Below are 21,020 nucleotides of genomic sequence, written 5' to 3' on the forward strand. Positions count from 1 at the left end.
GGGTGTCCTGGTACATGAATCAAAAAAATTAGTATGCAAGTACAGCAAGTGATTAGGAAGGCAAATGGAATGTTGGTGTTTATTGCAAGGGGAAATGAAATATAAAAGCAGGGAAGTTTTACTGCAGTTGTGCAGGGCCTTTGTGAGACCACATCTGAAATACCGTCTACAGTTTTGGTCTCCTTATTTGAAGAAAGATATAATTGTGTTTTAAACAGTTCAGAGAAGTTTCACTTGACTCTTCTTGGGATGAAGGGCTTATCTTATAAAGAAGGGTTGAACAAGTTGGGCCTATACCCATTGGAGTTTAGAAGAATGTAGGGTACTTATATTGAAGCATATAAGATCCTGAGGGGGCTTGATAGAGTGGATACCGGGAGGATATTTCCTCTTGTAGGAGAGACTAGAACTAGCGGGCATAGTTTAAGAATAAGGGGTCTCCCTTTTAAGATGTCAATGAGGAGAATTTTTTTCAGGATTGTTAGTATGTAGAATTCTCTTCCCCAGAAATCAGTGGAGGCCTGGTCATTGAACTTATTCAAGGCTGAGTTGGATAGATTTTTGATGGACAAGAGCGTCAAGGGTTATGGGAGGCAGATAGGAAAGTGGAGTTGAGACTACAACTGGATCAGCCATGGTTGAATGGCAAAGAGGACTCGAAGCACCAAAGAGCCTACTCGTGCTCCTAAGTCCTATATTCCTATGACATTCCCTTGCTCTAACTTTAAGGTTATGCTCCCTTTTTCTGGACTCTCGCACCAGTGGAAATATATATTCTCTAGCAACCCTATCAAATGCTTTGGCCATTGAACATCTCAATTGGATCACTCTGCGATCTTCTATACTCAAGAGAATAGAAGAGAAATGCCCCCTCCATTTCCTTGTGCTACCAGTCTTCATAATACCTTGTGTGACTGGTGATGGTAATTGTTTTAAATTCCTCCATCTCTTGATTTAAGTATGTTTGGAAAGTTTTCTTTCACTGTAGAAGTCTTCTACAGTGAACATAGACACAAAATACCTGCTCAATGCCTTCGCCATTTCCTTATGCGACCAGTCTTCATGATTTAACCCATTTAGCCCTGGTATCATTCTGGTGAGTTTGCTGCACCCCCTCCAAAGCCAATATATCCTTCCTGGGTGTAATGATTAGAACTGAATGCAGTACTTCAGAAACAATGTAACCAGAGCTTTGTACAACTATAGCATTGCTTCTATCTCTTTGTATGACAGCCCCCTTGAGATGAGGGCTAATATTCACTAGCCTTTTTTTTTAACTTGTCCCCCTTTCTGAATGACTAAGACAGTATTTATCTCTCAGCCAATACTTAAATAAATGACCAAACCATATTTTTCTTTGCTGTTTGTGGGACCTAGCTGTACACAAATTAGCTACCACATCAACACAGTGACAACACTTCAACAGTACATCATCAGCTATAGAATGCTTTGAGAAATCCTGATATCATGAAAGGCATCATGCAAATCCTTTTTCTCTCTATATGTAAAAATGAATGTGTCACCATGTTGTGGACTTTCCTGATGAAGGAAGCAAGATTCTTGTGTGCGTTAGTATGTTTTTTAATAATGTGCATAATTTTCTCTTCCATGTTAACAAAGGATTTTGTCACCCTTAAAGGACCAAGCTGTGAAGATGTAAATTGTTGTGTTTCTGTGCAGTTTATCAGTCTGGCTCAAACGCTGAAGTATTATGGATATATCAAGTTTGACCCTTGCATCACTGATTTTCCAGAGAAGGGTTGTCATGTAATAGTCAGCGCCGGTAACAATGAACTGAATTTTCATGTCAAATTGCCCAACGACCAAATCAAAGAAGGTAGTTTCAAGGTCACACGCATGAGATGCTGGCGTGTCACTTCTTCAGTAAGTATTACAGGAGGGTTTTAAACATTTTACTGACCCGTTATTTACCGGCAAATTTGCTGCAGGATGTTCTCCACTTGTTTGAAAGATTGTTAAAATTAGAAGCTAGACTCTTAGCTCAAACTGTTCAATATAACTTGCTTGAAATTCATTGTTTTGTGCTTTCAAATATTCAGGAAAATTTACAGATCCTGTGTAACCCAAGGAGGATTAAAGTTTTATTCAGCACTGCTGATTTTCTTAAAATAATCTTGTGACAGCTTTGGCTCAATAGTAGCACACTTTCCTCTTTTGACAGAAAATTGAGCATTCAAGCCCAACTCTAGAGCCTTGAGCACATAGTCTAGACAGATATTTAGATTCAGTACTAAGGGAGTCCTGCACTATTGGAGATGCAGGCCTTTAGATGAAATGTTAAACTTGGGCTCTATCAGCCTGCTCAGGTGGACTAAAAGGTCCTAATGGATTATTTGAAAAAGAGCAGGGAATGTTCCTGGAGTTCTGACCAACATTTATCCCTTAATTAAAATCATTAACATTGATTATCTCAGTTTCCAGTGACATGTCTGCTCCTTTTAAGTTCCATTATTGGGTACAATATTCTAATCTAATATTTCAAGAGTGGTTATGGTACTGGATTAGCAACCTAGAAGTTGAGTCCAAATCCTTGTATGACAAATTTAGTAATTTGTAAGCAATAGGAAAATCTACTATAAAAGCAGCTAGATTAAATCCTTCAGGGAAGAAAGCTGCTACTCCTACCCTTCTGACCCCATTATACAGTTGACTCTCAGTCACCACCTGAAGTTGTTTAGCAAACCACTCATTTGTACAGTTGCTACATCAAGAAAGCAACCCACTCTACTTGGGGCAGCCAAGGGTGGCAGTAAATAAGGCATTGCCAGCATGTGTCTCATCCTAAATAATGAAAACAATTCCCTGAACTACTAGCCTGACTCAGGCATCAGACTACTAAGTCTACCGTGAACTTGTTCCCAATGCTAGTTATGTCATCCTGAAGCCATGTTGACCCTCAAATACATCTTACTTTTTGTTCTACCTCTCCTCTTTCCCTACTCTTAAGGAAGATGATCACTAATTAGTTATTGTTAAGTCAGAGTTTTTGGCCTCACTATTGGGCATCTGATACCAGGATCCTTCTTAGAAAAAGCATGGTGAGCAGCACTCCAAAATTGTGTGCATTCCCTCCAATTACAACAGATTATCCTATTGAATGATGTAAAATGTATCCTGTGATGCTCCTAAACAGGGCAGGTGAGTTAGAGCCATTGTACTTGCACTGTGATTACATTTGAAAACAATTTTTGCAGGGTCTCTATAGACACTTGTTACACTTTCTTGAAGCATAATTCCCTTGCTTGAATAATGAGCGGTGTGGTGCTAAGCTAGTCCATGCACCTGCGGCCTGCTTTCAGTGCATTTTTCGTACTGTGATATATTTCCCTGATGTTGGGTGATTGAATAAGGAATGATGGTGGGTTCTTCTTATAGTCATCCCCATTCTTGAAATTCACCTTCAGGGTCCCCCTTAGGCTATCCTCTGTTCCTCCTCTTCCTATCGTTTGAAGGAATTGTCCTTTGCTCTAAACTTATTAGTTTTGACCTCTATGACAGTTTAATATTTTATAATTGATTTTATCAATAGTATAGTTTCTCTTTGGATGCTTTTAGTGATGAATCTCAATGTTATGAACCATATTTTCCACCGTTTAAACCCATGTGCTAACTTTAGTTGGAAAAATTGGTTATTCTGAATCTACAATAGTGTTAAGCAACTATCTATTTTCTTTGTAAACATTGACTTAACTGCTTTTAGCGTGAGCAGTCCTTATTTATGTTCAGATTACCATGAACCAAATTGCTATAAATTTAGACACTTGGTGATCAAAATGTTGAACCAAATTGAAATCTGTTTAAGCCTACTTGTATTTTTAATTGTAATTATTTTTGTTTTTAAATGCTAGCAAGTTCCACTAATGAATGGCACAGCAAATAGCCCAGGAAAGACTGAGACTAAATTGGAATTGGCTTTTGAGTATTTGATGAGCAAAGACCGACTCCAATGGGTGACCATTTCCAGCCCTCAGGTGAGGCACATGTTTGGTTTTGAACAATAACATGTTTTACCTGTGGTGGCCCAATAGTAAAAATAAATGAGCAGCTCTCTTTATCACTGTTAGAATGATTGAATCATATGTGATATGCATGTACTTGTACTCAGCTGCATTGCTAGGTGGGGTGGTTTCGCTTCAGTGAATCAACTCATCACATTAAACAGTAGTGATGGCTACTTTTGGATTTGTTTTAAGGGAAGTATAATAGATTACATGTGTGACAAAGCATCGATAAACTTAAATAGAGTACTTTTAAAATGTCTGTATAAGTTTGTTAAAGATGCAAAATACTTGAGAGAAAAGGTGGTCAATTTGGGAATGGTATTTACAAGCAGCTATTGTCTTTTGAATGACTCCAGCAATTGAAAACAAGCTATAATTACTTGGATTTGACACTTTATAGAAATGCTCATAAAGGGCTTGCCCAACTTGACAGTTAAATATCATAACCTTGCTCCAGATTGACCATGAGCAATGCAGTGAAAAATTCAGGAATCAATATAATTTTTAAATATTGTTGTAAAAAAGGACATGCTGACGAAGCTTTTCATCTTGCACTTGACAGAACAGATGCATGAATGCCAAATTTCAAACAAGAATTCATTCTGTGAGAAAAGGGTGCTGATTGGTCGGCACATTAGTTCTGATTGGTCAAGGCGTTGCCAAGGTGAATGCACCAGAGAGCTATTGTTTCCTTTTGTTTAATTCAAAAGAATTGCAATTCCTGGGCATTTTCCTTTTGCACACAGAGGAAATGTCCCTGTGTATGAATATATGTAGCTTCTAGCAAGTGTAAATAAACTACATTGCGAGCCTGACTGATCAACTTAAATTGGTTGTTAATGTAATTAGCACACTCAGATTGCTCCCTTTGAAATTTGGCATTCTTGCATCTGCTCTGATGAGTGCAGGATAAAAAACTCTGAAAGCATGTCTCTTTTTTTCAGCAATACTTGAGTTCTGTATTACCATGTGACAATTTTTGAATAGCTAATTTGGTTAGGAATATTGTCAGTTTGCTTTTTTCTTTGATGGAAGTTGGCTTCAAGGCTGGCACATTCCTGCTAAGCTTTTCTCCTTTTGCAACTCTATCCATTACCATCCCTTTCCTTCAGTATCTCTTCTTGCAAAGTTTAAAATCATCTGCCCGCAATAATGAATGTATTTTAGCTCAGTCTACAAGTTCAAGTTACAAGCTTAAAACTGTCTGTGCAAGGTACATTGCCCATCCCCAAACCTGCTTATTTTGGGATTTCCCTGTGCTCTTTGAGGGTTGGGACACTGATCTCATTTTAATTTCCAGGCTTGATCGTCTTCTGCCAACAGGATTTGCCTGTGTGAGAGAATTTAAATCGTTCAGTATATGGCTAATGTTAACTACTTGAATAATGCCCAAAATATCAACTTAATGTATACGTGAGCTGTTTTAATTTGGGTACGGGCTGAAAAAATAAAATGGCAGCTTTATCTACAGGAAATGTTGCATTTTTCATATAGGGAGCACTTCCCTTAAATCTGCCAGATGTGAACCAGCTGCACCGCAGGCCTTATCTGTTCCTTCCTTGCCCTGTGGAAAGAGGCCAAGGCTTCATTTGGTAGTATAGTTGAAATTTGAAGCTCAAGTGCAGAGAATCAACAAAGTTTCATCCCATCATGAGCAACATGATGAAGCCTTAGTCTCTGAATTTCGCCAAAATCTCATCAGGAATTTCATCGAAGTGAATTTTCCATTGACTCATATGACTTCAATGATTGCAAGAAGGCAAAGGAGTCTTTGTAATAGATACTGTTATCAGAGGAACTGTAACATCAGTAACTGGTAAGATGTCTTGGCAGCATCAATCACATAAAGTCGTACATAAAGGTACTCCAGTGTTGCACTTAACATTATGTTCCTTTCTTTTTTAATGTTGTGAACTTTTAAAGTGGAGGGATTTTTCCATGAAATAAAGTCAGAACGTTGTGCATACTTTATGTAGGGTAGAATTGACACTCCACTGATGCTACTGGCTGTACATGTCCAGCATGATCTTCAGTTTCTTGAAGTAGCTTGGTTAGCTAGAGATAGCTACTCATTTGAATCACTTCAAGTATCATTCGAGAGTGGTTATAAATGTTATGCTTGCATTCAGTAAATAATGGATCCATGTGCCTGGACACTCTCTACCTTCACTTGTTCTTTGCCCTTAATACCCATGCTTGATCTGCCAACTCCTGATCCCATTGTTGTATAGTATGATCCAACTGAATTTAATGCCTGGAATAAGGTTTCTCAACCGGGGGGTCCATTGCCTCTTAGGGGGTGCATGAGAAGGTTTCAAGTGGTGTGATAAAAATATTCTGTACTATAACCCCACAGTGCCACATTTACCATCAAAACATCAATGGGTCCTCCACTTCCAAAGCTGCTTCTGGCAAAATCCAATTGTTGACCTGTATTTTTTTTTTGCCGCCTTTCGGCTTCCATCTCCTTAACCCAGCCGTGCACGTGTAGTGTTAACTGCAGCAGCCTGGCTGATGTTTGTTCACTTCCGCAGCCTGTACACACCGTATAGTAGCATGTTGGCATCACTGGAGCTGGACAGCAAAAGGAACAGGTAAACACATTAAAAACTAGGAGCAGGAGTAGGCCATGTGGCCTGTAAAATAATGGCCGGTCTAATCTAGTCTTCCTTCCATTTTCCTGCCTGTTTCCCCATAACCTTTGACTCCCCTGTAGTTCAAAAATCTGTCTACCTCAGCTTTAAGTATATTCAACATACGAATTAGGAGCAGGAGTAGGCTACTCAGCCCTTCGAGCCCACATCCCCAATCAATAAGATCATAGCTGACCTGATTGTAACCTCAACCCCACATTCCTGCCTACCTCCCGATAACCTTTCACCACCTTGTTAATCAAGAATTTGACTGCTCCTTCTCAGCCCGTTGGGGTCGTGAATTCCAAACATTCACAACACTTGAGAAGAAATCCCTCCTCATCTTAGCCTTAAAGGGTGACCCCTTATTCTGTAATTATGCACCCCGTATCTAGATTCCCCTGCAAGGGAAAACATCCTCTAGGCATCCAGCCTGTCAAGCCCCCTCAAAATGTTGTTTCAATATGACCATCTCTCATTCTTCTAAACTCCAATGAGTATAGGCTCAACCATTCCTCGTAAGACAATCCCTTCGTTTCAGGAATCAACCTAGTGAACATTCTCTGAACTGTCTCCAAGTTGATCCCTCGGATAAGGAGACCAATGATGATACAAAGATAGGTGTGAAAGGAAGTTGTGACGAGAAGTCAGAGGTACAGCACTCGCCAATACCCTGTGCAGTTGTAGCAAGACTTCTCTACTCCATACCCCTTGCAATAAAGGCCAACATTCCATTTGCCTTCCTAATTACCTCTGCCCCTGTGGGTGGGTGGAGGTAATGTTTTTCGCCCTTGTTTGTTTGCCTTTCTGTAAACAATATATCACAAAAACTAATGGCTGGATTTCAACAAAACTTGGTACACAAATTGGGTATGACCCAAGGAAGAAGCGATTAGTTTTTGGCAAAGATGCGTATCCGGACCCTGGAATTTTTCGAGGTCCACCAAGGTTGAGAGATAGAGTAAGTTGGCTTTTTTTTTTAGAATATTGTGGATTGTCTGAGCTGTTGTGGTAAAATTTGTCACAACTGTCAAAATGTGAGTAAAGTTCAGAACAGGTTGTTAGATTAAACATCTTCCCCACGTCCACTCTATCCAGGCCTTTCAGTATTCTGTAAGTTTCAATCAGATCCCCCTCATCCTTCTAAATTCCATCGAGTATAGACCCAGAGTCCTCAAACGTTCCTCATATGTTAAGCCTTTCATTCCAGGGATCGTTCTCGTGAACCTCCTCTGGACCCTCTCCAGGGCCAGCACATCCTTCCTGAGATACGGGGCCCAAAATTGCTCTCAATATTCTAAATGTGGTCTGACCAGAGCCTTATAAATCCTCAGCAGCACATCCCTGCTTTTATATTCTAGTCCTCTCGAAATAAATGCCAACATTGCATTTGCCTTCCTAACTACTGACTCAACCTGCAAGTTAACCTTAAGAGAATCCTGGACTAGGACTCCCAAGCCCCTTTGCACTCCAAATTTCTGAATTCTCTTCCCATTTAGAAAATAGTCTATGCCTCTATTCTTCCTACCAAAGTGCATGACCTCACATTTCCCCACGTTGTATTCCATCTGCCACTCCTTTGCCCATTCTCCTAACCTGTCCAAATCCTTCTGCAGCCTCCCTGCCTCCTCAATACTACCTGTCCCTCTACCTATCTTTGTATCATCTGCAAACTTAACAAGGATTCCCTCAGTTCCTTCATCTAGATCATTAATGTATAAAGTGAAAAGTTGTGGTCCCAACACTGACCCCTGCGGAACTCGACTAGTCACCGGCCGCCAACCTGAGAAGGACCCCCTTATTCCCACTCTCTGCCTCCTGCCAGACAGCCAATCTTCTATCCATGCTAGTACCTTGCCTCTAACACCATGGGCTCTTATCTTATTGAGCAGCCTCCTGTGCGGCACCTTGTCAAAGGCCTTCTGGAAGTCCAAGTAGATAACATCCATTGGCTCTCCTTTGTCTAACCTACTCGTTACCTCCTCAAAGAATTCTAACAGATTTGTCAGGCATGACCTCCCCTTGATGAAACCATGCTGACTTTGCCCGATTTTATCATGCACTTCCAAGTATTCTGAAATCTCATCCTTAATAATGGACTCTAAAATCTGACCAATGACTGAGGTCAGGCTAATCGGCCTGTAATTTCCCATCTTTTGCCTCACTCCCTTCTTAAACAGGGGGGTTACATTAGCGATTTTCCAGTCCTCTGGGACCCTCCCTGACTCCAGTGATTCCTGAAAGATCACCACTAACGCCTCCACACTCTCTTCAGCTATCTCCTTCAGAACTCTGGGGTGTAATCCATCTGGCCCAGGTGATTTATCCACCTTCAGACCTTTCAGTTTTCCTAGCACCTCCTTGGTAATGACCACCATACTCACCTCTGCCCCCCGACTCTCTTGAACTTTGGGGATGTTACTCATGTCTTCCACCGTGAAGACTGACGCAAAGTTCCTATTCAGTTCCTCCGCCATTTCTTTGTTCCCCACTACTACTTCTCCAGCATAATTTTCCAGTGGCCCAATGTCCACTTTTGCCTCTTTCTTACCCTTTATATATCTAAAAAAAACTCTTGCAATCTTCTTTTATATTACTGGCTAGTTTACCCTCATATTTAATCTTCTCCCTCCTTATTTTTTTTTAGTTGTCCTCTGTTGCTCTTTGTAGACTTCCCAATCCCCTGGTTTCCCACTGCTCTTCGCCGCATTGTATGCTTTCTCTTTAGCTTTTATGCTGTCCCTGACTTCCCTTGTCAGCCATGGTTGCTAGGCTCATCTCCCAGTCAATTCTGGCCAGCTCCTCCCTCATGCCTCTGTAGTTGCCTTTATTCAACTGTAATACCGTTACATCTGATTCCAGCTTTTTCCTCTCAAATTGCAGGGTAAATTCTATCATATTATGGTCACTTCCTCCTAAGGGTTCCTTCACCTTAAGCTCCCTTATCAAATCTGCCTCATTACACATCACTAAATCTAGAATTGCCTGTTTCCTAGTGGGCTCAACCACAAGCTGCTCCAAAAAGCCATCTCATAGACATTCTACAAATTCCTTTTCTTGAGATCCATACCAACCTGATTTTCCCAGTCTACCTGCATATTGAAAACCCCCATGATCACTGTAACCTTGTCTTTTTTACAAGCCTTTTCTATCTCCTGGTGTATCTTGTGCCCCACATCCTGACTACTGTTCGGAGGCCTGTATATAACTCCCATTATGGTTTTTTTTACCTTTGCGGTTCCTCAACTCTACCCACACAGATTCTACATCATCTGACCCTACGTCATTTCTTGCTATCGATTTAATTTCATTTCTTACTAACAAAGCAACCCCACCCCCTCTGCCAACCTGCCTATATTTTCAATAGGACGTATATCCTTGGATATTTAGCTCCCAGTCTTGATCCCCTTGCAGCCATGTCTCTGTGATTCCCACCACATCATACCTGCCAATTTCAATCTGCGCCACAAGCTCATTTACCTTATTTCGTATACTGCGTGCATTCAGGTACAACACCTTCAGTCCTGTATTTCCCGTCCCCTTTCTCATTGTCGTCCCTTTATCTGATGTGTTTGAAGTTAGATTCCTAGCCCTTTCCAAACACTCAGTCCTATTTTGTGTTCTGGGGACTTTAATAGCCACTCCTGGGCTCTCCTTTCTTTTCAGTTTTTTCATAATTTTCCATGAAGTTGAATCCACCCCCCCCCCCCCCCCCCCCACATGCTAACCTGCTGCTTTGTTTCCCATTAGTCATACTTCTTGGAGTTTTACCCTTCCCTCCCCCCCCACTTTCAAGTTTAAAGTCTTGTTGATCACCCTATTTACCCTTTTCGCTAGAACATTGGTCCCAGATCGGTTCAGGTGGAGACCATCCCAACGATACAGATCACTCCTGTTCCAATACTGATGCCAGTGCCCCACGAAATGGAAACCCTCTTTCCCGCACCACTCCTTTAGCCACGTGTTTACTTCCCTTATTCTCGCGTCCCTATGCCAATTTGCATGTGGCTCGGATAGTAATCGGAGATTATAACCCTTGAGGACCTGTTCTTTAATTTAGTTCCTAGTTCCTGATAATCCCCAAACAGTTCCTCTTTCCTAGTCTTACCTATGTTATTTGTCCCGACGTGGACCACAACAACTGGATCCTTCCCCCTCCCTCTCCAATATCCTTTCAAGCCGGTCAGAGATGTCCCTCACCCTGGCACCGAGCAGGCAACATACCATGCGGGACTCTCGATCCTGCTTATAAAGGATGCTATCAATTCCCCTAATTATAGAATCCCCTACAACTACCACTTGTCTTTTTGCTCCCCCCTCTTGAATGGCCTCCTGTGCCACAGTGCCGTGGTCAGCTGGCTCATCCTCCCTACAGCCCTGTTCCTCATCCACACAGGGAGTAAGTACCTCGTACCTGTTGGACAAGGTCAAGAGCTGAGGCTTCTCTGTTCCTGAACACAGAATCCCTCTACCTGCCTCACTTGCAGTCACACCCTGCTGACCCTGACCACTGACCGAACTTGAGGTACTTAATCTACTGGGTGTGACCGCCTCCTGAAACAAAGCGTCCAGGTAACTCTTCCCCTCCTGGGTGTGCCGGAGCTCGGACTCCAACTCATCAATTCTGAGCCGGAGTTCCTCCAGCAACCAACACTTACTGCAGATGTGGTCACTGTGGCACGCAATGGGATCTGCCAACTCCCTCATCATACAGCTACAGCACGTCACCTGCCCAGCCATCTCGACTTAGATAATTCATTTATTAATTAGCTTTGCAGTGTTTTATTTTCAAATTTGGTGCAGATATCCTACCAGCCAATCAGGTCACAGCTTTCCTGTGATGTCACTTTTTCAAAGCAAGCAAGCAACCTCGCTTTTTCCCACGTTATATTCCATCTTTCAAATTTTTGCCCACTCACCAAACTTGTCCTATCCCATTGCAACGTCTTTGACTTCTCGTCACAACTTCCTTTCACACCTATCTTTGTACCATCAGCAGAATTATTGTAAATAATTGAGGCACCAGCACTGATAATGCGGCACCCCACTAGTTACTGTTTGTCAACTTGAAAATGACTCATTTATCCCGACTTTTTTTTGTTCGTTAGCCAACCCTCTATCGTGCTAATATATTACTCCCAGCACTATTGGTTCTTAACAAAAACAGAATTACCTGGAAAAACTCAGCAGGTCTGGCAGCATCGGCGGAGAAGAAGAGTCGACGTTTCGAGTCCTCATGACCCTTCAGCAGAACTGAGTAAAGTTAGGAGAGGGGTGAAATATAAGCTGGTTTAAGGTGGGGGGTGGGGGGAGAGAAGTTGGGGGGAGCGGGGGTGGTAGTAGGGACAAGCAAGCAGTGATAGGAGCAGATAATCAAAAGATGTCACAGACAAAGGAACAAAGACATGTTAAAGGTAGTGATATTATCTAAGAGAATGTGCTAATTAAGAATGGATGGCAGGACACTCAAGGTACAGCTCTAGTGGGGGTGGGGTGGAAAGACTGACAGGGCATTACAGGTATAGATTTAAAAATAATGGAAATAGGCGGGAAAAGAAAAATCTATATAAATTATTGGAAAAAACAAGAGGGAGGGGGAAGAAACGGAAAGGGGGTGGGGATGGAGGAGGGAGTTCAAGATCTAAAGTTGTTGAATTCAATATTCAGTCCGGAAGGCTGTAAAGTGCCTAGTCGGAAGATGAGGTGCTGTTCCTCCAGTTTGCGTTGGGCTTCACTGGAACAATGCAGCAAGCTAAGGACAGACATGTGGGCAAGAGAGCAGGGTGGAGTGTTAAAATGACAAGCGACAGGGAGGTTTGGGTCTTTCTTGCGGACAGACCACAGGTGTTCTGCAAAGCAGTCGCCCAGTTTACGTTTGGTCTCTCCAATGTAGAGGAGACCGCTATTAGTTCTTATTAACTATTAATATAACTATTATATAACTTATAACTATTAGTTCTTATCCTGTGCAGTAACCTTTTATATGCTACCTTATCGAATGCCTTTTGGAATTCTAAATACACCACATCTACTAGTTCCCCTTTATCCACCCTGCTTAAAAGAGCTCTTAATAAATTTGTCATACACGATTTCACTTTAATAAAACCATGTTGACTCTGCTTGAATGTGTTATGATTTTCCAAATGTCCTGCTACTACTTCCTTAATAATGGGATTCCAACATTTTCCCAGTGACAGATGTTAGGATAACTGACCTATAGTTTCCTGTTTCCTGTCTCCCTTCTTTCTTGAATAGGAAAGTTGCACTTGTGGTTTTTGAAACCACTTGAACCATTCTGGAATCTAGGGAATTTTGGAAGATTACAATCCGGCCTGCCAGTAATCTGCCCTACATTGAATGTCTTTTATTTAAATTTGATACCATCCTCCTCACGTCGCTGCCCTTTTTCAATAGGTTATATCTTTAAGATTTATGAACTCTCCTTAAATGTGTGCCATTGCTTATCTACTTAACCTTGTAATCTATTTTCCCACTGCACTTTAGCCAATTTTGTCTTCATATCCTTGTAATTGTCTTGTAACTGGCAAATGAGCCAGGCCTCAGCAGGGCTCGAGAAAAACTGTTTGGCACTAGGCTTAAGCTTGGGTCCGGGAGACGCTATTGTCTTGAGTGCCCATTATCGGATGCTTTGATCTTCAGGTGGTTGGGCCGCTTTTACGGCTGGAAATGGGCAGTTGGAAAGAATTTAGGGCATTGGTGGGTGTCAAGTTTATCATCAAGAAGTGAGGTGGGTTGTAGCCCCTCTCAATGCACTAAGAGATGTTTAATTGTCAATAAGTCACAAGTTTTAACCAACCTGTGTGATTCCCTCCTCATGCTTGAGATTCACAGATCATAGTTTCATTTTATAACTTTATCCCCTTTCATGTTGCTGTTTTGATTTCCATATGTAAAGTTCCACATACAATCTTTCTTAGGGACAGGAAGGACTATTGTGCTTTTAAGATCTGAAGTACAAGCATGTCTACATAGCAAGCAAAATACTGTGGATATTGTAAATGTGAAACTTAAAAACACACTCCCTTGTGGGAGAGTCAAGGACCAGAGGGTATAATCTCAGTGTAAGGGGACACCCATTTAATACAGAGATGAGAAGGAATTTCTTCTGAGGGTAATCAATATGTGGAATTCTTTACTGCAGAAGGCTGTAGAGGCTGAGTCATTAGGTATATTCAAGGCTGAGATAGACAGATTTTTAATCAGTAAGGGAATCAAGGGTTGTGAGGACAGGGCAGGAAAGTGGAGTTGAGGATTATCAGATCAGCCATGGTCTCATTGAATGGCAGATCAGACTTGATGGGCCGAATGGCCTATTTCTGCTCCCGCGTCTTATGGTCTATTAAGAGGTGGAAAACACTGAGCAGGTGGAGCAAGAAATGGAGTTAAAGTTTCAGGTTGATGACCAGTTCTGATGAAACCTCATCGACCTGAAACATGAACTATTTCTCTTTCCCCACCAATGCTGCCTGACTTGCTGAGTGTGACCAGCATTGGAATTGATAGTTGATGCTTGGTACCAGCAACAAGTTGAACATTAAGTAAAACAAAAATAATAGGTATGCATGTTTAATTATATAGCTAAATTTAATACAGAAAAATATTTTTCATTGTAGCTCTATGGAAGTCTTATAACGAAGGGGAGTGGCGGACTCAGAAGCCAAAAGGTTGAGAGCACCTGGCCCAAATATTCTCTAAGCATATCCAGGCATCTTATTTACCATGGTTCATACAAAGTAAACTGAAAAAAAAAGTTACTGGAGCCATACTGTATGTATTTTATGCCACAAACTTCAGAAATCACTCATACTGTTAACTTGCTCTGTGGCTGATACAGTAGGATTTTGACAATTACTGAATTTTAAACACACCAGTAGGATTTTTCTGTCTGCATAATAACAAGTGTTTAGGGCGCCCAAAGGATGTGTTAACTTTTGACTACATAATAGTTTTTTTTTTAATAATTCCACCCCCCTCCTGCCTTCTAGATCCATCATAATACTAGGAACAGTAAATCATAATTAATACAAGGAATATTAAAAGTTAAAATCAAAGTATCAATTAATGGTTAACAATTTCACATGAATTCCACATAAATGAATTGGCAGGAGGTTTATCTGCGACACCTAAGCTTATTAAAGGCTACTTAAATTTAGCATACTTTAAATATTATCCTGTTCAAAATACATTAACAGGAGTATGAACCAAGCGACTCACTACAAAGATGCAGTAGTGAGTGATGTAGTTTACTGCTCCCTGTCAGACTTTCAAATACAGAAATTCATGATCTATAACACTGCCAGTGCCTCAAAGCAACGTTAATTCAACCATACGATTAAGCATTGGGAATTCGCGAAGTACTCTGGCAGATACTGGCTGATGAGTTTAAGACATTAAAAACGGAAGTATATTGCAGTATCTCACCATTAACTAGGATTTGCTTCGTAGTACTTATGGTCAATATTTACATCATCTCATAGAATGGTTGCAGCGCTGAAGGAGACCATTTGGCCCATGTCATCTATCCATGTTGGCTCTCGGCAAAAGCAACTCAAATAATCTAACTCCCCCTCACTTTACCGAGAGTGCTACAATTTTTTTCTCTTTTAGGCACTCATCCAATTCCTTTTGAAAGCCACAATTGAATCTGCTTCAACTGCACTCTAGGTCAGTGCATTCCAGATTGTAAACACTTGCTGCGTTTTTAAAAGCAAACGTTTTTCCTTAAGTTGCCCTTGGTGTTTTTTAAATCAGTGTCTTCTGGATCTTGATCCTTCTGTTAATGGCAATAGTTTCTCTCCACCTACTTTCCTTCATTTTTAGCACAACTGTCAAATCTCTTTTATGAAGTTAGCAAGGTTACGTTTACAGTTAGATTCCTTGCTGATATTTTAACAGCTTTAACAACAGGACTACCCCTTGGTGACACTAACAAACATATAAGCTTGTGCTTCTGAGGTTAGTTGTAGAGTTTGGTAATCTGCCTCCCTTTGGAACGCCGTTGAGCTTAACTGCAGGGTTGAACTCCATCCTTATCATCACATTTCTTCCTTCATTCTGTCGTCGTGTGCGTCCATCCAGCCTTGCAAATATGTTATCTCTGCCCTCGTTTCCTGAGCTGTCATCTTAACAATGTTTACCTTTCTCAAAATAAATTTTATTTGATATGCTTTCTTTAATTCCCATCCTTTCCTTTGACTTTGTGAAGTCTTCAATACCCTTTCTTCTAAAACCTTCCCTTGAATTGGGAAATCATTTTTAGTGAGTGTGTCAAAAACACAATTGCTTATACACTTAATTTCTTAAAAGTCTGGCTCATGTTCTACCTGCTTTATTGTTTGGCTTTTCGCTGCCTGAGTTGAGTCTGAAGCCATGCATTTTAAATAGATATATGCTAAGTATGATTTAATTGAGTTTAATTCATCTACCAAGGCCGGATATAATTAAGCAAGATATAGTTTTTCTTGGTGACACTCCCAGATGTTCCTTATCTGGCCAGGCAGCATATGACCCGTTTATTAAGTAACCTTCATAGAACTCTGTTTTCTAAGAACTGGCAACTAGAAACAGCTGCTGATTCTAGGAATTTTTTTGTTCACCTTATTCCCCAGTGTTGGATCAGCTACCCAGAAATCTAGTATCGGCCTTTAGTTTTCCCAGAGCTTGGCATGTTTTAAAAGTCCATTTTTCCTACATCCAGAACCACCTTAAAGACAAATGAACTTCGTACAGGTCTATGCTGATGCTGTCTTGGATCGGCCACTTTATGCAGAAGCATTCAGAGCCAATTGCTCACCAGAATTTTCTTGCTTTCAGCACCTGCTGGGCGCTGTCTGCAATCTATAACGCTCCAATGTATGATTCTGTCTTAAACACCAAACATCACATGCAACAATATGGAAATTTAATATGCTGCTGAAATCTGTTCTGACTGATGTTTCTTCTTTAAATTAGGCAATAATGATGAGTATTTCTTTGCAAGCAATGGTGGATGAGCTAATGGTGAAGAAATCAGGTGGCAACATAAAGAAGGTGAATTCAATTATTTTTATGTTTGTTAGGTCAGGGGCTCATGAATTTTAAACAATAATCTATCCCACACTCCAGGTGTGCGATATTATGATCCATGCATTGATGGAAGAAGTGCAGCACTTTATTGTTGTCCACTGAGACAGTTTGAATATTGTGAATATTGACCTGCATCAGCACCAACAACTTGCATTTATATAGTGTTTATAACTTGGTAAAACTTCCCAAGGCACTTCACAGGAGCTTTGTCAGAAAAAGATTGATCCTAACAGTAAATGGCATAACACTTTAAAAACGCAGGTGCTGCAGTTGTGATGTATCAAAGTTTAGTGCAGTGTGTGAGAGAGAGGAGAGTGTGCATATGTCTCTGTGAGAGAGAGAGGGTGAGTGTGTGTGAATGAGGGAGGTGGAGGGCGGGTGAGTGTGTGAGAAGTTTTTGATTCATTCTTGGGATATGGATGTCATTGTTTATTACCCATCCCAAGTTGCCCAGGATCAGGTGATGGCTGGACTTGAACCACAGCAACACTGTTAGATAGAGTTTTCGAATTTAGCCCAGCAATGAGGAAGGAATGGTGATATGTCCAAGTCATGGTGATGCCTGGAGGTGATGGTATTTCCATCCACCTGCTGCACTTGTTCTTCTATGGTGGAGTTTGCTTATTTGGGAGGGAATGCCAAGGAAACCCATGGTGAGTCAATCAGCATATCCTGTAGTTAGGTACACCTGTGGTATAGGGAATAGAGGTTTAAGCTGGTAGAACACAGAATGCTTACAACATAAGGAGCCCATTTGGCCTGTTGTGTCTGTGCTGGTTTTCCCTCACCTCCCAATAGCCCTGCATATTCTTTCTTTTCAGATAATATTCCAATTTCCCCTTGAATGCCTCGATTGAACCTGCCTCAAGCACACACGCGCTATGAAAAAGCTTTTTTCTCACGTCGCATTGCTTCTTCTGCCAATTACCTTAAATCTGTGCCCTCCTTTCTTGATCCTTCCACTAATACAATCAGTTTTTCCCGATATACTCTCTCCAGACCCCCTCGTGACTGAATACATCTACCAAATGCATGAATACATTACAACCCTTTTCTCCAAGGAAAACAATCCCACTTCTCCAATCTATCTATGTAACTGAAGTTCCTTACCTCTGGAACCATTCTCGTGACTCTTTTCTCCACTACTGTTATGCCTTCACATCCTTCCTAAAGTGTGGTACCCAGAACTGGATGCAATGCTCCAGCTGAGGCCAACTCAGTGTTCTATACCTTTCTTGTTTTTGTACTCTATGCCAAGGATGCTCTTTCATCCTGTCCTGCCACCTTCAATATGCACATATATGCCCAAGTCCCTATACTCCTGCACCCCTTTAGAATTGTACCCTGTATTTTATATTGTATCTCTGCATTCCTCCCACCGGAATGAATAATTTCACGCTTCTCTGCATTAAATTTCATCTGCCACTTGTCCATCCATTCTACCAACATGTCTATATCCTTTTGAAGTTCTGTGCTACCCTTCTCACAGTTCACAATACTTCCAATTTAGTTTTGTCCACAAATTTTGAATTTGGATCCTGTACACCAACGTCTAGGCCTTTAATATATATTTGGAAGAGCAAAGGTCCTAACACTAACCCCTGGGGAACTCCACTACAAACCTTCCTCCAGCCTACAAAACATCCGTTAACTACTACCTCCTTGGGGCACCAGTCAAGTCAGTGGCTTGCTCTGGATATAGGGCTTACTCTGTGTGCGCTCCACCCATCCAGACAAGTGGAGAGTGTTCTATCAGAACTAACAGGCATTTGCATTTCTAATTTTTTCTATTTTTTTTCATCAACCTGTAGATGCTGAAGAAGCGTATGAATGGTGCATTACGCCAGTCAGACAGCCAGCAAGCTGTGAAATCCCCTCCACTTCTGGTTAGAACATTTTACCTTGCAGTTTTGTTTCCTCTTCAGTAAGTTGGGTAACCATGGAGGATTGAATGGCCCATGGTCTGTCCTGGGATCAACAACTACTAGGAGGCATTGATCTGCAATGCAAAAAGCTGATGACACAAGTGGGGCTTTTTATTATAATTTTGGTAACTCCTGTCCCACGTTATGTGCATACAGAGCCCCTGCCTGCATCATATCCATCAAAAACAGCTCTGTTAAATCTAACCCTTAATTTCAAAATTAAATATAACATTTTTCCCAATTCCCCCTCTATGTGCATTTTTGCTTGAAATCTCAAGGGCTCCTTAACTTTTTTCCCATATCCCCCCCCTCCCCCCCAATACATTCTGGAATGCAACCTAGTCAGCTGTTGTTCTGAAACTATCAACTCTTACCAATTGTCTGTAAACCTGTGGTTTTTAATGGTATAGAATGTTTTTTTAAAAAAAACATCTTGTATCCCAGGTGGCTAATAACAGCTATTTACATTTTCATAGTGTCTCTAATGTACTAAAATTTTCCAAGGCATTTCACAGGAGCATTATAAAGCAAAGTTTGACACTGAGCCACATGAGATATTGGGGCAAATGACCAAAGGGTTGGGCAAAGAGGTAGCTTTTAAGCAGCGTCATGGAGAAAAATTAGGCAAAGTGGAGAATTCCAGAATTTTAGGACCTTGGCAGCCACCATAGGTGGAGCAATTTAAATCAGGGATGCTCAAGAGATCTGAATTAGAGGAGTGCAAATTGTCGGGGAGGCTGGAAAAAACTATAGTGGTAGGGAGGGGTAAAGCCATAGAGGGGTTTGAAAACAGGGGTGAGAATTTTAATGTTGAGGCATTGCTTGTCTGGGAGCCAGTGTAGATCAAAGAGGATAATGCTGGATGTGGTCAATAGGATTTGTGCGAGTAAGGGCACAGCAGCAGAGTTTTGGATGACCTCAAGATTATGGAGGGTAGATGTAAGAGGCCGTCCAGGAGTGAGTTGAAATAAAGGTAACTGGGACTTTTCCAGAATCTAGAGATTTTTGGAAGATTACAGTCAATGCATCCACTATCTCTGCAGCAATTTTTTTTAGCAATCTGGGATTTAGGCCATCAAGTCCAAGGGGCCTTTCAGCCCTTAGTCCCATTTAGTTTACCTAGCACTTTTTTCTAGTAATAGTGATTGTTTTGAGTTCCTCTCTCCCTTTTACCCCTTGATTTTCTACCAGAGGGACTTTTTATGTCTTCCACAGTGAAGACAGATGCAAAATATTTCTTCAAGGTCTCTGCCATTTCCTTATTCCCCATTATTTTTCCATTTTCATCCTCTAAGGGATCAACGTTTACTTCAGCTACTCTTTTCCTTTTTATATACTTGTAGAAGCTTTTCTTGTCTGTTTTTGTTTCTTGTTAATTTACACTCATTCTAAGTTCTCCCTCTTTTTTTAGTCATTCTATGCTGGTTTATAAAATGTTCCCAATATTCTGGCCTATCAATAATCATCACAACATTGTACGCCTTTTCTTTCAATTTAACAACATGCTTAATTTCCTTAGTTAACCACGGATGGTACACCCTTCTTTTAGAGTCTTACTTTCTCTAGAGAATCTGTCTTTGAGAGCTTTGAAGTATCTCCTTAAATATCTTCCACTGTTTATCTACCATCTTACCTTTTAACCTATTTTACCAGTCCATTGTAACCAACTTTGCCTTTGTAATTGCCTTTATTTAAGTTTGCGAAACTAGTTTCAGTCCTAAGTTTCTCACCCTAAACCTGGATGTGAACTTCTAATATACTATGACCACTCTTGCCCAGAGGATCCTTTGCTATGAGACCATTAACTAATCCTCTGTCTCTCCCATTACTAGCTCTAAAATAGCCTGTTCCCTGATTGGTTCCAGAATGTATTGTTCTAAGAATCTGTCCCGAATGTACTCTTATGAACTTGTCCAAATTGCATGAAGATTAAAATTGCCCACGATTATTGTGGTTCCTTTCTTAGTCCCCATTATTCCTTGATGGATACTCTATCCTACAATGTAGTTATTGTTAGGGAGCCTATAAACTGCTTCCAACAGTGACGATTTTAGTTTGCTATTTCTTATCTCCACCCTAACTGATTCTACAGCTTGATCTTCCAAGCCAAGATAATTTCTCATGACTGTATTGTTCTCATCTTTTATTAACAAAGCAACCCCACCTCCTTGTCCTTTTTTTTTCCTATCCTCCTTTTAGCTTGTGGCCTTGGTCACTTTGCAACCACGCCTCAGTAATGGCTATGAAATCATATCCATTTATTTCTATTTGTGCTATCAATTCGTCCATCTTGTTACGAAAGCTGCATGCATTCAGATACAGAGGGAACCAAGGATAGACCCTGGGGAATGCCA

General features: G+C 40.9%; 1 protein-coding gene across 2 annotated transcripts in view; it reads left to right on the top strand.

Moving 5' to 3' along the window:
• The window catches only part of snx17 (sorting nexin 17), a 92,635-nt gene that overhangs the window by 64,569 nt on the left and 7,046 nt on the right, over positions 1 to 21,020 (top strand). For both annotated transcript variants that reach the window (XM_078542329.1, XM_078542330.1), the window contains exons 10-13: positions 1,681 to 1,884; positions 3,870 to 3,992; positions 16,628 to 16,705; positions 18,553 to 18,627. In XM_078542329.1, the coding sequence (XP_078398455.1) occupies positions 1,681 to 1,884; positions 3,870 to 3,992; positions 16,628 to 16,705; positions 18,553 to 18,627 (480 nt within the window). The remainder of the gene's footprint in view (positions 1 to 1,680; positions 1,885 to 3,869; positions 3,993 to 16,627; positions 16,706 to 18,552; positions 18,628 to 21,020) is intronic.

This window comes from Cetorhinus maximus, chromosome 5 (genome assembly GCF_964194155.1).
Source record: "Cetorhinus maximus chromosome 5, sCetMax3.hap1.1, whole genome shotgun sequence".
NCBI classification, from domain to species: domain Eukaryota; kingdom Metazoa; phylum Chordata; class Chondrichthyes; order Lamniformes; family Cetorhinidae; genus Cetorhinus; species Cetorhinus maximus.